The sequence below is a fragment of the Coenobita brevimanus genome, chromosome 112 (genome assembly GCF_032717465.1).
Source record: "Coenobita brevimanus isolate Jiangsu-jjx chromosome 112, ASM3271746v2, whole genome shotgun sequence".
NCBI classification, from domain to species: domain Eukaryota; kingdom Metazoa; phylum Arthropoda; class Malacostraca; order Decapoda; family Coenobitidae; genus Coenobita; species Coenobita brevimanus.
The window spans coordinates 2574787-2591511 of NC_137065.1; the positions used below are offsets into that span (position 1 = coordinate 2574787).

Below are 16725 nucleotides of genomic sequence, written 5' to 3' on the forward strand. Positions count from 1 at the left end.
AGAAGCCACAGGCATAGGAAAGTGGATATGTCTCAGTAGAAAACTGATGGGTATCAGGCCCACCTACTTCAAAGCTGAACATCTGATAGGCTTAATGGTGGATAAAGGTAGTCGTTCTTAAAAACATTGTAGGACCAAACTAAGAATTGTGCACCGCAAGGAAGATTAGGCATAAGAAACACAGTACAGGCTATCACAGAAGTGGTGCAAACTGGTAGTCTGAGATAATCTGGACATGTTAAGAAGAAGGGTTAGAAGGACTGACTGGGGAGAGTCACAGTTCTGAATGTGGAAGTTAAGAATGCCCAGAGGTAGACCAAGGTGTGAGATGAGGTCCAGCATAGAGACCTAAGGAATAAGGGACTGAGGAAGGAAATGTCCTAAGATCACAACAAAAGTAGACTTGCTATCAAATTAAAATACCTACACATATGAGAAGAGTCAGTGGTCTCTAAACATAAACGTAAACAATGTAAACATAACCCATCCCTGAATGTATAGAAATGATAACAGTGCTCTAAAAGTTAACACTTATTTAGATTTCATAAATAACATATGAACAATAATTAAGATGCCATATGCAGACATACACTAGTCACTGAGAGGTGCTGGGGAGCCTCTTTCGGCAATGAGAATACAACACATGGTAAGTACAGTACAGTATACATTAGCAGTGTGAAGTACAGAGGTGATTAAGACAAAAAAAAAAAAAAAAAAAAAAACTGTAGTTAAATTAGGGTACTAAACTATAATTAGGTATCATGTTAATTATGACTTCAAAAGCTTCATTTAAAAAAAAAAAAAAAAAAAAAAAAAAAAAAGGAATATCATAAGATTAACCCTCTGATGCTAGGCAGTCTTTTTTTCAAATATTCTTGCTCCTACCATATGATTTAATTCAACTCAGGAAATGACAGTCATACTGATGGGGTTTATTAAGGCTATATCTAACTCCTCCGGTTTTAAAAATCTACCCTAAGCCAAAAAAAATAATCAAGATATGGCAAGAATAAAATGTAAAGACACCACTAGACTCAATGGGTTAAGAAAATAATAATACTGAAAGAAAACTCAAAACAAAACAAAAAATAATGCTTACTTGAGTTTCAACGTCTTTCATATTCTTGAGTTCCTCCTGAATTTTGGATATCTGACGGTTAATAGAATCCAACTCCTTCTCTAGGTTTCTCTGCAAAACCTGTAAAAAGGTAAATTAACCATTGGCAGACCAGCAGGCAACGCAGTGAAGCCTTGTCACAGTCACTTACTCCATGCTTGGGTTCAAATAATAACCCATCATCATATTATTTGCAAGTCATGACACTAGCAGAAGCTGCCTGCCGTTCCTAAATGCCAAAGTTCTATTCATAGTCTACAAGTCACTTGTAGATTGGCTGCCAAATGCAAAATAATAAAAAAAGCCTATAACTTCTTGGATTACCTTAAGCTTCAGCTTCAACATTACTTAATCTTGTCTTTTTCAAGTAAACACCAATTAATGACATTCTCAACCACTTGGTAAAATCTCTATCTGTGACAAACTTTTCCACAGTGTATCTCTCACCATCCACTCACTCAATACAGCGCTGCTCTCGAGTGTCTGCCCTGTCCTCTCCTCCATCCTTCTTTCCTTCCATCTTCTTCTATCTTTCTTTCCTTCATTCTTTCCTCATCCTTCTGCCTACAGGTGACTTTACACTCCCGCATCTGTCTTTCATTCCTTCATTCTTTCCTCTTCCTTCTGTCTATGGGTGACTCTACACTAAGTGACAAGCCAAATGGTTTCCTGTACACCAGGAAACCATTTACTATGCTGGGTATAACCATATAACCAAATTTTGGTGCCTGGTGGTTTAGTGGGTAATTATTGTGCTCCAATTGGATTCAGCCGGTGAAGGTTTATATCCAAGGGGTGGTTGGAGTTTACTGCTCACGTAATGCCACTCAGGGATGAGTGAGGTTGGTCACTCTCATCTTAAATGTCAGGACCAACTGCCTAGCCCCAGGCTCCTACACTCCTCATGGGGCAATGTAGGAATGGATGATGGGTGGATGGATGTTATCTCTATAACAGTAAAATTATGTGTTATCAATTTCTAGGTTCTCTCTTGTTGCTATTGATGTACTTCATCTTCTACCACAAGGTAGAAGTGAAAGAACACAATAAACCAACACAACTATAATTTCAAAGAAAATACTAGCAAACTAATAAAATTAAAAAGCAAAGCTTAAGGTAGTTTACCACAGAACTGAAAATACTGCACAAAATGAAGTAGGTGCATCTTTACGACTGACATATACAGTGGGATGGAACAAATAAATGACAAAAGTAATGACATCTGCAAAGCAATAAACTGTGTATATACAGGCATAAAACACAGAGGATGACACTCTTAGATCTAAGTGCTACCATACTTGTTGAATTCAATGATACCTTTGCACAATCACTAGAGAATAGCATTTACTTCTTGTCCAGGAAACACTATGCTCTGACCTGGATAAAACTGGAAAAAAAAAAAAAAAATGCAGCATCGGTCTGCTTCTGTAGAAATGTACATAACTACTTCTGGTTAATTAAGACCAGGCAAACTTCTAAAGTGAATGTGGATCCAATTTCAAGCATACACAGAGCATGGCATGTACAATAGTAATCAAATGTGCTGCCATAATACAAGTGTAGGGTACTGCAAAAATATACACATAAGTGATTCATGCTGAACTTGGACATGCAGGCTGCAGGAATAGAATGCGCTTGCCATTTACCTGATCTTTGAGACAGACTTGCCAATAACCTGTTCATAAAGCAAAACACACTTGATGACATCCCTTGGCTGACCTAGAGATTCCTTTTTATTTTTTTTTCCCCTGCAGGATTATGGGTTGTCAATACAGTAATGTGGAAAACGTAATATCTTTGACATCGAAGTAAATTTCTGCAATAAAACATACAATTACCATACTATATCCCACCACAAAGAAATTTAGTAAAAAAAAAAAAAAAAAAAAAAAATCTAACCATGATTAAACTGTCCCTAAACAAGTAGATTTTGCATATGAGGTGATTTTAAAAAAAATGGTGACACTTAATACTGGGCTTTAAATAAGTCTGTGATGCAACATTCTGCTGCTCTCATAAACATTTAACCCATTCACTACAATAGGGCCTTCTTAATCTGTAAACAACTCCATCAGGGGTGGTCAAACTAAAGTAATAATACAGTCATTTCTGTGCAGAGGATTATGGAGATCCTTGCTTTCTCTATGTAAAGACACCACTGAGAATACAACCCATGGTAAGTGCAGTACAGTATACATTATCAGTGTGAAGTACAGAGGTGATTAAGACAACAAAAAAATAATGTAGTTAAATTAGGGTACTAAACTATAATTAGGTATCATGTTAATTCTTTCAGTATTATTTAAAAGTCCTTCCTAAGGCATGAAAATATGTCTGGAGCTAGTACGAATAAAAAAAAAATGTCACCTTTGAGAAGAGTTAAATGAAAATTACTTCTCTTTCACAACATGAAGTACTTCCTCATGAGCGAAAAATTTGTGCACAGATAGATGGAAGAAAACACAAGTACAAATGTCATCGGGGGCAAGCCAGGCTAGTCACTCTTGCCAGGAAAATGGGACTGAGCTGCCTTGCCACAGGTCCTACACAACCTGACAAGGAGTTGGATGAGACAAATCAACAGACAGACAGACAGATACTAACTGATTGATTGAGTAAGACAAATAGACAAATACAGACAGATAGATGGACAATCAGAAGAAAGATAGATATAAAATGATTGAATGAAATGTTATTCTAGTGAAAGGGTTAACTCGCACAGTAAACTAAAATGATACAAAAACACTGTCCCCATATCTGTGTCAACATTTCATTTTAATCACCAAGTACTTCCCTAACAGAGATCAGCTTACCATCAACACTCACCCATCGAGACCTTCCTCTCCCTCCACTCACCTTGGAAGGGTTCCTCTGTAGTTCAAGCATTATGTTGTCCCTCAAACGTCTCTGTTTCTCCAGGTATTTGGTCAGCATCTTGCCTTTATTTGCTTCCATCTGATTCTGCAGCTGTGACTGTGTAGAGGGAAAATTTAAGGAAGAACTTTACAATCATCATCATCATCATCATCACCAGCATTATCACCATCATCTAAACCACTAGATTAAATTGACAAAGCCATCAACAGTGCCCTGTGAAACAGTGTAAGCAAACTCACATATTAATCATGCCTTCAAAACATTCAAATCTATCTCACAGGCAAAACCATCCACACATACAATTTGTCTTCAGTGTTACTCTCATCAAATATACACGCGCAACCTGCAGAACATATGAAATAATAAATACAATACATCAAACTTTGGCATCATTTAGCTCAAAACCACGTAGCTGCAAACATATGTACCCCTACATACAGAGGCAATTAAAAAGTTAATCTAAGGTTGTGGACTCAACAAGTTTAGATATATGAGCTTTACAACTATAAGCCTGCAGGTGATGGGCGGTACACTATTATTCCTGCTTGATCCAACATATAACCAAAATTTAGACAGTAAAGAATTAGGAATAAGTATATCAACAGGTAACTCAATTCTTCTTTTTTCTCATTCTTTCCACTCAACTCTACTCAATTCTACTCTCTCTCTCTCTCTCTCTCTCTCTCTCTCTCCCTCCTCACATTAGCAGGTAGTGGTGCAGTGATGCGGTCGTTGGATTTCGATGATGATGTGGGTGTGGGAGGCAGCGGGCGGTGTGTGGGGTCCTGTGGGGAGTTTAACACACCTGCCTCTCTCTCGGGGCAGCTCTGCAGGGTCAATTTCACACTGTGCGTGGCTGAGGGTCAAGAAAGGAATCATGTCTGGTCATAAAGCAGAAGTACAGATGGTAGTAGGAAGCAGCTAATAAAATAAAAATAGAATAATAATAATAATAATAACAATAATAATAATAATCTGGTCTTTAGTTTCTCCCAAGTACCTGTTCAAGGGAATTCATTAGCACCTGTCGTATTAATGGAACTGGGGGAGATTCTGACCCCTTCACTGTGCAAGGTCTCTCCTGTGTTGAACATATGGTAACCATATGGCAGCAAGATATAAAAGTACAGTATTAAAAGTCACAATACTATAGGGGTTCACCAAACAGTAGTGCATGAAGTAATCTCCTTCATATACTGGCACACCACAGTCAATTATACAAAGTAAATGAACAGCAATCTCCACTTACTGGTAAACCATAATCATACCATATCAGTGAATCACCATCTTCAGCTCAATGGTTGTCCAGCAAAAATGTGATAGATTTAACTAAACATACAGTAACAATTATAGCTATAGTAGTAATATGATATGCTTACTCCCTACAATGAATTCTGGTCATATAATACTTGAGTTTCTTCACAATGTACCATATATCATTCAAAACAGTGCCATTCCTTAAAGGTGCTGTAAAGGACTAACTGCAAAAAATACTGAATTCAAACTACAGTAAATATCATAATGATCCCATAACTGTTCTTTGCTCTACTCACACCTTCACCGTCAAAGACTACACACACACATACATAAAACGTGAACTCCTAAAATAAACTAAATTCCCCAAAACTTGCTTACTACTGAGGCAAACAGACTATTTTGGACAGCTTTCAATCAGTTTCCAAAATCCTATTGATGTAAAATACTACTATACACACTCACTTATTTAAAGCTACATGGTCTGTTCAGAAAGTATCTGACCTTGGGCTCTACAAAAATAAATAGCTAACCTGTTGAGCTAGGACATTACTCCCCCTCAAATTAGGCCCCTTCTGACTTGCACATGTACCCCAGCATTCTTTCCACTGCATGAAACATTTTTCAAAGTCAGTTTTCAGTATCTCCTGCAGGTGCACTGTCACACTCGTCATGATCTCTTCTCTTGGTCAAACATTCCTCAAGACATGCTGGAGTGTGCAAATCATGATCCAGACTTTCCGAAGACTGTTATAACTGGAGATGAGACTTTGGTGTATGGGTATGACCCAGAAACCAAAGCACAGTTGTCTCCTCAGCCAAAAAAAGGTACGACAGGTCTGCAGCAGGGTGAAATGCACTTGCATGTTGACAGCATTTTTCAAATACTGTGGTGTTGTGCATTACGAATACACACCAAAAAGTCAATCAACAAACATTACTACCTCAGCATTATCCGTTGTCTTCGAGACACAGTTCGGCAGGAAGAGACCAGACCTTTGAAAATTGGCAAGTTGGAAGCTGCACCGTGACAATGCCTCTCCTCATTCTTCTCAACTGATTCCAAAATTTTAGCCAAGCACAACATCCTGCAGGTCTAGTGGGCCCCCTACTCATCAGATGTGGCTCTGGGCGACTTTTGGTTATTCCCAGAGCTCAAAACTCTGCCAAAGGGTTCCCAATTTCAGACGAGAGAAGAGATCATGACAAATGCGACAGAGCACTTGCAAGAATTACTAAGAACCAACTTTGAATAATGTTTCATGCAGTGGAATGAATGCTGGGCTATGTGTGTCAAGTCAGAATGGGCTAGTTTGAGGGGGATCAGTGTCCTAGCTCAACAGGCTAGCTATTTATTTTTTTGAGACTAAGGTTGGACACTTTCTAAACAGATCTTGTCAGAGGTAACACATTTGCAAAAATTAATTATAAACATCATCAACAACTGGAGGTGTTTTCTAGTTATTTCAAAACAGTACCTGTCACCTGGCTTATCCAGAAAATTACCTGGACACAAAACTGTATAAAAAAATTCAAGTGACCTCTCAATCAATTACATTGTGTTTGAGACAATAAAATATTAAAGTCATATAAAGAAATACTGAATCACATCAAGGGGATTTGGAAGCCAAAAAAGTGAGAGTTCATTGTTAAAAAAGTAACAACATGCCACTTTTCCTCATCAGCTATGCAAGAGTTAGTAACTTCTATCTATAACCCAAAGGATTTAAACTGGGATATCGCTAAATCATGTGGTAATACAAGACACTCCAAAGGATCAGAAGATAAAGGAAAAAATGACACTGGGATCTGAGGGGTAAATAAACATGACCAATACATTACCATACAAGGGGAAGAAACAGCTATGACAACAAACACACGCAACCATACAGTTCCAGCAAGAAATGCACACAACCAAATAGCTACAAGAAACACATACCGGTATAACCATATGACAAAAAACAAACACAACCGTACAGCTACGACAAGAAACACACACAACCGTACAGCTACAACAAGAAACACAACACATCCATTCAGCTACAACCAGAAACACACACAACCATACAGCTACAACATAAAAAAAAACACACAACCAAACAGCTATGGCTTTCCTTAATGTGCCACATACAATCATCTAGCAGTAACATGAATAAGAAATGTTACCATACTGATGCTGTTAACTGGAACAACCATTAATTTCCATTAATTTCCTTCACAACAACTAGAAGTTCATCTAAGCAAAAGCCATCTGATCATAGCACAAAATGTGATAAAGGAATTAACGGCCAAATTTTAGCTCTAAATGACACTTTTTGTTGTTTTCTATATAAAGATATTTCACAAAATTCATCCGATAATGTAGCTAACAAAGAAGGAAACTCCTTTTATATTTCATTTACATAAACACCTGACAGCTTCAGCAGGCTGAGAGAGTCAGAGGAGATTTCACAGTGAAGGCTTTGAGTCTCCATATTAGGAAATTTTTATTCTATTTCTGCAACCACCAGATGATTCTATTTAGTTTAGGGGAAACCACTGTTAGTGAAGGGGGGTCATTACAGACTCCCTGTAGCGAAGGGGTTTACAGTAGGTGAGGGCTAGGTATGGGCACCAATGCAGGGGCTCACAACAACCACGGGGAAACTACAATAAAATCTGCATGGAGGGTCAAAACTACAACCATCTCATTCCCACACAAACACCAAAACTTCATTCCCTTTATGCTCAATGCATTTACCAAAGATCTACTGACTGTGTGAATGCAATGCATAATTCAAGTATGAAAAAACCAACACAGAGGTGTGAAAGACTTCAATATACTGTACTTCACTTCTCAATGTGGGTTTTTTCAACCATTTTATAATCCTGGCAGTAATATAAAATACTGTTTCAATGGAAGAACCACATCCATATACTGTACTGAAACTGTGTTTACTGTGCAGGTACAGTACAAACATTTGGCCTAACCTGGACCCCCTTCAAATATGTCGGATCAAAACTGCAGTCTATTTATATGTATCTATCGTCCAATTCTTCGTTGCTCCATAAGGAGCATGAAAGCCTTGGCTATGCTACGATGCCCCTTTGTGGCATTTATGTGAGCAATTTATCTCAACAATCTGTCAGATGTAAATTCTTATAGGCTACATCTTATTAGTGCATTACCCCCATTAGACCATCAAGCATTCATTTGTTTATACAGTTACCACTGAACAAAGTAAATGGTTTCCTAGGCTTTCTTTAGAAAAAAGAGGGGGGAGGGGGTTCTCACTCATTGTAGAGTCATGGTAGCACTAGCTACATGATGTAACTGTATAGTGGGCACCCCCACTATGCCTTCAGAGTATACACAGTTTCACTGTGTGAGTATAATTCTTCCACTTGAATAACTCATGGCACTGTGATATCAAAATACTATGTTCCAATAATGCATAGGACACTAAACCGATCTGGCTCATACTTACCGCTACAAGTGTCAACCATTCAGAGAGAGATAAACACCACAGTATTAGTATTGGGGAGGTTACCATGCCCATTCTTATCTTATCGAGAATTGAGCATGCAAAAGAATGCTGTTTCATCTGCATAAAACTGTCATGAAGTTCTCTGCGTAATAAATCTTGGAATACGTCAAATCATTCACACACTTGTGCAAACCTAACATGCATATTAGAACACAATATATTACAAAAACAACTTAGTCTTGACTAGAGTTACAGTAACTGTAGGGTAAACAATCCACATCAAGAAATGTAGACGTATACTGAGACATTATATTTCAAAAAGACTTCTAGTGTATTAAATAATATGGAACCCTTGAAATAAACCCATTAATTAGATGTTGTTGGATAAAAGATAACAAATTTTAATAGAGACAGCCTAGTACAGTACACACAACATATAGTAATCAAAGGACAAAGGTCTGCAGTTCATTCAAGTTATGTAGAATGGATAAAATTCCGCATTAAACGACACAAGATTTTAAATAGTGTAGCTTCAATACAGCTTATACCAAAGGGGTTGTGAGTTCCAGAGTTCATGTAAACATTTAGATCAACACCTGTGCAGATTTAAGAACCACAAATTTGTAACAGTGTGGTCATCAAGTTTTTAAAACTTCACCTTGAAGGCTTGCTAGCTTAGAATGTACTTCTCAAAACAATTCCAAACATTCTTATCTACCCTAGAACACTAGGTCTGTGCCTGACATGGAATTATGTGAATGAGAAGTATTTTTTGGAGGATGATGTGAGAGGGAATAAAGGCTGACCCATGATACAGTTAACCAGAGGTCTTCTACCGAGAAGCCTAATTAAGATAATGTAATGGGATACAAAACCAAGTGACAGCCTGATAGAAAAGGTGCGGTAGTCAGACTAAATAAAACAAAGGAAGACTGGCCAGATGTCTGCATAAGGGAAAGGTGAATAAGTTGTAGTAGATGTCTGCAGAAGGAAAAGGGGAATAGGCAAAATAGTGGTGATGTAGCTGCAACCCCAGACTCATCTGAATGTAAACTCAGGGGATTGCAGGCTGCAGTTACCCTTCCCCCACAGTCCACCATCCTCTTCTGGAGAGATAGGGAGTGAACTGAAAGACATTTGTATAAACAGGCAGTGGAGCCACCTAGTCATGCCAAAGTCATCATATGAAGGTATCCCTTTCCAGCACAAAGGTGGATAAAATATGGGGGAACAGTAAGACTGTGAGGCAAAGTCATGATCCATAATTCCAAGCCAACACTGGTTAGTAGGCAAGTTAAATCCAGGGGTGTTTCTATACACCTCACCCTGTGATGATGTACATTCAAACCTCGTGATATGTTGGGTTAAGTGTTTGCTTTTACACTGCCAAGGTGAGCTCCTGTGCAGAAACATCGGTAGATTCAACTCACCATCTGACCAAGGCGGGCTAGAAACTAGGGATCACAACTGTTCATTATTGAAGAATGTACAGTATTGTGAAAGGTACACTCACCACCACTTGTAAGAACTACAAGGGCTGGTGTGTTAGTGGTCTAACATGGCATCAGTGTACTGTTTATGTCACAATGACTGTGGTCTGACTGCTAAAATGAGGTTGCTCTGATACGTTAGATGTGAGATGTAAACATATACAGGTCTCCCTTGTTTTACGCTGTATCGTTTTACGATATTTCGCATTTACGATCCTTCTTCTTCAGTACCAAGTGTACATTTTACGATTGAGCTCCCTCGCATTTACAATTGGGCATGTGGAAATCCCGCGAGGCCAGGAGGAGGCTGGCAAAGCAAACAACAATTTCCAGCTTCTTCAAACCCACTGCTAGTCCATCTGCCTCTGCTACCACTGAATCATCCAGCCCTGCCATCCAAACCTCCACCACCTCTCATTCTCCTGAGTCATCCATCCCTGCCATCCAAACCTCCACCACCCCTGCTTCCTCCCTCTCCACCTCTTGTGTTGAAGAGTGATGGGCTTTGGCCCAGGATGTCTCCTAGCCTCGGAGAAGACATTAAGGCATTACGTCCTCCAGCCTCGTGGGGGACCGACTAAGGGTGGACAGAGCTACAGTACAGTAGGAGGTTACATAACAGTACAATACAGTACAGTACAGCTGTATTTCACGTTGTTTTTGCTATTTCATGTCTTTATGTTTGCAAATGTGCATACATATGTGATTCAGATGCACTACAATACATAAAACATCATTATTATTGCATATTAGATCACTTGCATGGGTCTTTGGTTCCTTATACACGAGTCCAGGAACGCATCCCTATTTTTCCCAGTAAACCTTAATTTTGGTTTACGATATTTCGGTTTACGATTGCCTTTCTAGGAAAGCATACCAATCGTAAAACGAGGGAGACCTGTATATTAGTGTCACATGACCTACAACACACCATCCCCTGTAGTAGTTATGAGTGTAGGTGATTGTGCCTTGGAATACTAAAGAAGGGAGGCACACCAATCTGAATACAGAGACTAGCTACAGTGTGGAAAATTTGAAAAATACCTTTTTCAACAAAAATTCTTATTCCTCCACCCAACAAAACTTTTGTAACACCTACATAACTACCCTAAGGTCACACAAAGCTCCTCCATGGCCATCATCATCATCATCATGACTATTTTTTATCAAAGGATCGAGTGAGACCAAGTGTAGTCACTTCACACAAATCTCAAGGTACAGTGTCACTCAAGAGGACAAAAGAGTACTGTCAGAAACTGAATAAGAACAACACCCACATGTGAAACATCATGTTATAGGAAAAATGTATCTTTTGGTAGTAGTACAGTAACTGCAATCCTAGGCTCATCTGAATGTGAACCCAGTGGACTATGGGCTGATGCTGACCTTTCCTGCAGACCACCATCCTTCTTTTGGAGGGATAGGGACTAGGGAGAGATCTGAGGGAAATTTGTATAAGCAGGTATCTCCACCATCCAGTTATGTCAGTGCCATTACATGAAGGAATCCCTCTCCAGCACCATAATGTCTGGTAATGACTGGAGACAACCTAAGGGTACATTTCACAAAGGGTAAGTTAAGTATCTGGGTGCAAAACAATCCTGGCAGTATCTGGGTACAAACTACAGGGGAAAATACACCACCTGCGGTAGTAGTAGGTTGGAAGTGGCTACCCTGTTACTTACACTGAATTCTAGCTAACAGAATTCAGCATTATCTAACAAAAATCAGTCTTAACTGATAGAATTCAGTCTTAACTTGAATTCTATCACAGCTAGTATTTAACTAATAATATAACTAGTATCTGGTACCACATCAGGCATGTAGATGGATACATTAATATATGACGAACCACAACACTGAATGAAACTGAGAACATGGTAAACAGGTCTTCAGCCAGTTCCTGAGGTGTTCACTACCAATGAGACAGTCATGACCAGAAAACGTAAATACAGTACAGTACAAACTTTCAAATCCAAAATGACTGGGTCCAAGGGTTTTATGGAAAATGGAATATTTTGTAAAGAATCATAATGGTAACTAAGAGAAAATCATGTAAAAAAAAATATGCAGAACAAATGCATGAATTATTTTGTACTAGAAATATATCATCCACACCTGTTCATGAATAAACTTCATCTTCAAACATACATCGATTGTGTGAGGTCAAATGATGTTAGTACCCCCATAGTACATGAAAAAACATCCTGGAAAGTGGAGGTTTTGGGATAACCAATGTTCGGATTTGGAAGGTTGTACTGTACAAATCAGTATAGAATACTAAACAAACAATTCCTGATAATTACTGACCACCTAATTCAAATGACATACAGAAAATCCCGGAAAATAAATAAGAAACTATGGAAGGTTATTCTTGGGCTTGAATAACAAATGCTATATCAACATGGTGTCAATTCTCAACCAATACAGGGCAACAATTTCTAATTACATTATAAGTGAAATATGAGGATGAACATTTTTGCCCATAAAGTCATCAGTAAATATAACTGTAACATGCAACACCTGGAACAACTAGGATACAGTATAACATTTATTTTTCAAAATTAACCAAAGAATAATCCCTTGATATTTCTCATACATTTCCTGGGACACTTATAATTTACTGGTTTATTCTTACTACTTCCAGGTGATATTATTCAAGTTAGAAATCCTCTCTAACTCTCTGAATAAAACTGTCTGATGATGACAGGAAAAAATTAACCCACTAGCCATGCCTTCCCCCCTCCCCCCAATAAGTTCTTGCCATCTGAAGAGTTTATTCATCTCAAGATTGGGCCTATGAACTGGGGAGGTTAGATAATGCCTTAATAAACCCTTCCAATATGAGAACCCTTTCCCAGGCTGAATAAAGCTGTTTTGTAGCATCCAAAACAAACTAAAAAGCTGATCACTGTGATTCAAAGAGTTAATTACTTCAATCCAACAATGTGGTTTTTGCTTTATTCTCACTACTACCTGTCTATTATATTCAACATATTCAGCCTCATCTGAATGTGAACCCAGTGGAGTGCAGGTCTTAGTTGCCCTTCCTCCTCCTGGGAGATAAGACGGGAGTTAACAGACATCTGGGAAGCTCAGCCACCCAGCCATATCAGTGCCACCACATGACCACATCCCACACCAGTGAAGGAGATAATGAAAGCTACCATATATTTAGCGCTCCAGTTTAAAAAATCTTTCCCAAGGTGGAGAAAATTATCTGGAAGTAGCAAGAAAAAAACAGGAACATCACTAGTGCAAAAATCGAGTGCTGGAGGCTAACAAGGACTACACAGTACCTAGTCCTGTCAGTTCAAAAAGTCTGTCCTAAGGTTATAAAAAATAAATATCTGGAAACATCAGGACTAAACCACATCATCAGAGAGAAGGGATAAAAGTATCATGAAAGGGAATGCTAAAACAATAAATAAATAAAATAATACTCACACTTAATAATCTGCACCACTTCCCTATGGTTGACCTGGGACACTATGGTTCCATTGACCTTGATGATGGAGTCACCCTTTTTGACGCCCGCTTGTGCTGCTGGTCCACCTGGTATGAAAGAATAATACTGTATACTGTACTGTACTGTGGCTGATTAGTTTTTTTTTTTTTTTTTTGGAGGGGGGTGCATGGTTGCACGACTGGTAGAGCACTCAGGCTGAAGTGTAATGAGGCCACAGTTTCAGTGCACGTGATGGCCAGAGGTTTTGCTGGTTGAAGTGTACTATGGCCATGGTTCCAGTGCACGAGATGGCCAGAGGCCAGTGGTATGTTTACACACAGCTACTCTACCATCCCAAGCACTCAGGCCTTCACTGCAAGAGTTTTACCTTATGTAAAAGAACATCATCTGCAAATGCCAGAACACTGATAAAATGAAAAATTCATCACACTGAAAGGGTTAAAAATACTACCTGCCAAGATTTATTACACATGACTTCTTGCACTATAACTGGGCTCTATTTGAAGACAATTATGATGATGACGATGACAATGATACTGATGATGATGATGAAGGTGAAGATATTATGTTAACAATGCTATGTGGATATTAATGAGCAGCTGCATCAAAACTCACCATCTTTGACTTCTTGCACTATGACAGGGCTCTCTCCCGATACAGTAAGTCCATAGCCGCGCTCTCCCCGGTGTATAACCACGGTCCGCAAGCTGCCCGGCCCTCCAGAGTTGCTAGAGTCATGGCCCTCTGCTATCGACTCCAGCCTGCCGAGAGGGGAAAGATGTGACAATACTGTTCTACCACAAAAAAAAGGGGGGGGGGCAGAATACAAATAATGAGCTTTTTTTTTTTAAATATCATGCTTCCTCTTACAGGAAATTCCCATATTTAGGTTGGCCATGATACAGCAAATGTTTCTATGGACTTGAGCCTAATATGTGTGATAAGACTTGTAAAAATGTGGAAGTATCAGCCACAACTCTGACTCTAGCTTATTTATATGTGGCTAAGTTTTCTGCCCAACCCCTTCAGACCAATGGTGCACTTTTGAGCATATTCTTGCTGCCATCACTCCATTTTACTTAGCCTGAGAAACATTTTTCACATTGGAGAGGTTTAGAATACCATTCCAGTTTTTTCATTTACTCCTTTACTAGCTACAAGAGGTCTGTCCTAAGTTCAATAAAACAGTTTTTTTTTAATGTGAGGAAGAAGGAACCAAAGGCTGAGCCTGCAAAACATTCCTTCCAAGAAAAAAACAAAAACAATACAAAAGACAGCCAAATTCAAGATCCATTAATTTTGAGATGCCTGGACGCACTGCATTTGAAAGACTGGAGATCATAGGAAGTAGGAAACACAGACAGAGGGAGACAGTTCCAGAGTTAGGAGGTAGGTAGAGAAAAATACATCACTGGACTGAAGGAGTTAACTGAAGATTCTGTGGTTAGACAAAAGGTAACACCATGTTCCCTATTACCCCCTGTGAGTTATAGAGACCTAAGGCTAGGGAACTGCAGTCCATAACATTTAAAGGCAGGTGACCAGTCTACACTCCTAATGGCAGTTCACCTGGTGAACAAACCTACATCTTTTCTATCCTTAATGACCTACAGCAGCTTGTACAGCACCCTATCCGTATCCCTGACCGCCTTGGAGAGAGCTCCAACATACTTGACCTCTTCCTCACAACTAATCCTTCTGCTTACTCTGTTAATCTTTTCTCTCCGTTGGGCTCCTCCGATCACAACCTTATCACCTTAACCTGTCCTATCACTCCGGTATGGCCTGTGGACCCTCCAGGGAAACGTCGTCTGTGGCATTTTGGAGCCGCAGACTGGGAGGCCTTCAGGCAGTACTTTGATTTTCCCTGGAATGATTATTGCTTCCATGGCCGTGAGCCATCTGAGTGTGCCTTGCGCATTATGGAGGTTATTCTCTCGGGCATGGAAGCATACATTCCTTTCTCATATCCTTTGACTAACGCAAGAAAGCCTTGGTTTAATCACGCTTGTTCTAATGATGTCCACAACAAGGAGAGGGCCTACAAAAGGTACCGGAGCCAACCCACCCCTGAATCACATCATCTTTACGTTTCTGCCCGGAATCGTGCTAAGTCTGTTCTTCGCTCTGCTAAAAATAATTTCATCCGTACTAAATGCTCTCAACTCTCCAGCTCGAATTCTTCCCCCTCCTTCTGGCACCTTGCCAAAAACCTTTCTAACAACTTTACCTCATCATCCTTCCCTCCTCTTTTCTACTCTGATGGCTCTGTAGTTATTTCGTCTACTGATAAAGCAGATCTCTTCGCACAGACTTTCTCCTCCAATTCCACCTTAGACGATTCCAGTGCTGTTCCTCCATCACTTCCCCCCTCTGACTTCCTCATGGCTGACAGTAAAATTTCTTCAGCTGATGTATTTTCTGCCATCACTGGCCTCAGTACAAACAAGGTATATGGGCCTGATGGGGTCCCTCCTGTTGTTCTCAAGAACTGTGCTTCTGTGCTTACACCCTGCCTAGGCAAACTCTTTCGCCTTTGTCTGTCAACTTGTACTTTTCCTTCTTGCTGGAAGTTTGCTCTCATTCAGCCAGTCCCAAAGAAGGGTGACCACTCCCAACCCTCCAACTATCGTCCAATTGCTTTAACGTCCTGTATTTCAAAAGTTTTCGAGTCAATTCTCAATAGAAATATTTTTAGGCATCTTTCCCATCACAACCTTCTTTCTGATCGTCAGTACGGGTTCCATCAGAGACGCTCCACTGACGATCTTCTCACCTACCTTTCAGACTTCTGGTCATCCTCCTTTCGGGACTTCGGCGAAAGCTTTGCCATTGCACTTGACATCTCAAAGGCTTTCGATTGAGTCTGGCATAAATCTTTAATTTCCAAACTGCCCTCCTACAGTTTCTATCCTTCTATCTGTGCCTTCATCGCTAGCTTCCTTTCTGGTCGTTCTATAGTCGCTGTTGTAGACGGCCATCGTTCTTCTCCTAGATCTATCAACAGTGGTGTTCCTCAGGGCTCTGTCCTATCACCAACTCTCTTCCTTT

General features: G+C 39.6%; 1 protein-coding gene across 1 annotated transcript in view; it reads right to left on the reverse strand.

Moving 5' to 3' along the window:
- Positions 1-16725, reverse strand: part of RhoGEF2 (Rho guanine nucleotide exchange factor 2) — a 725597-nt gene that overhangs the window by 696199 nt on the left and 12673 nt on the right. Inside the window, exons 2-5 of the mRNA XM_080286550.1 lie at positions 14290-14435; positions 13653-13760; positions 4696-4850; positions 3974-4090 (exon numbers count right to left, since the gene is read on the reverse strand). Of these exons, the coding sequence (XP_080142676.1) occupies positions 3974-4090; positions 4696-4850; positions 13653-13760; positions 14290-14435 (526 nt within the window). The remainder of the gene's footprint in view (positions 1-3973; positions 4091-4695; positions 4851-13652; positions 13761-14289; positions 14436-16725) is intronic.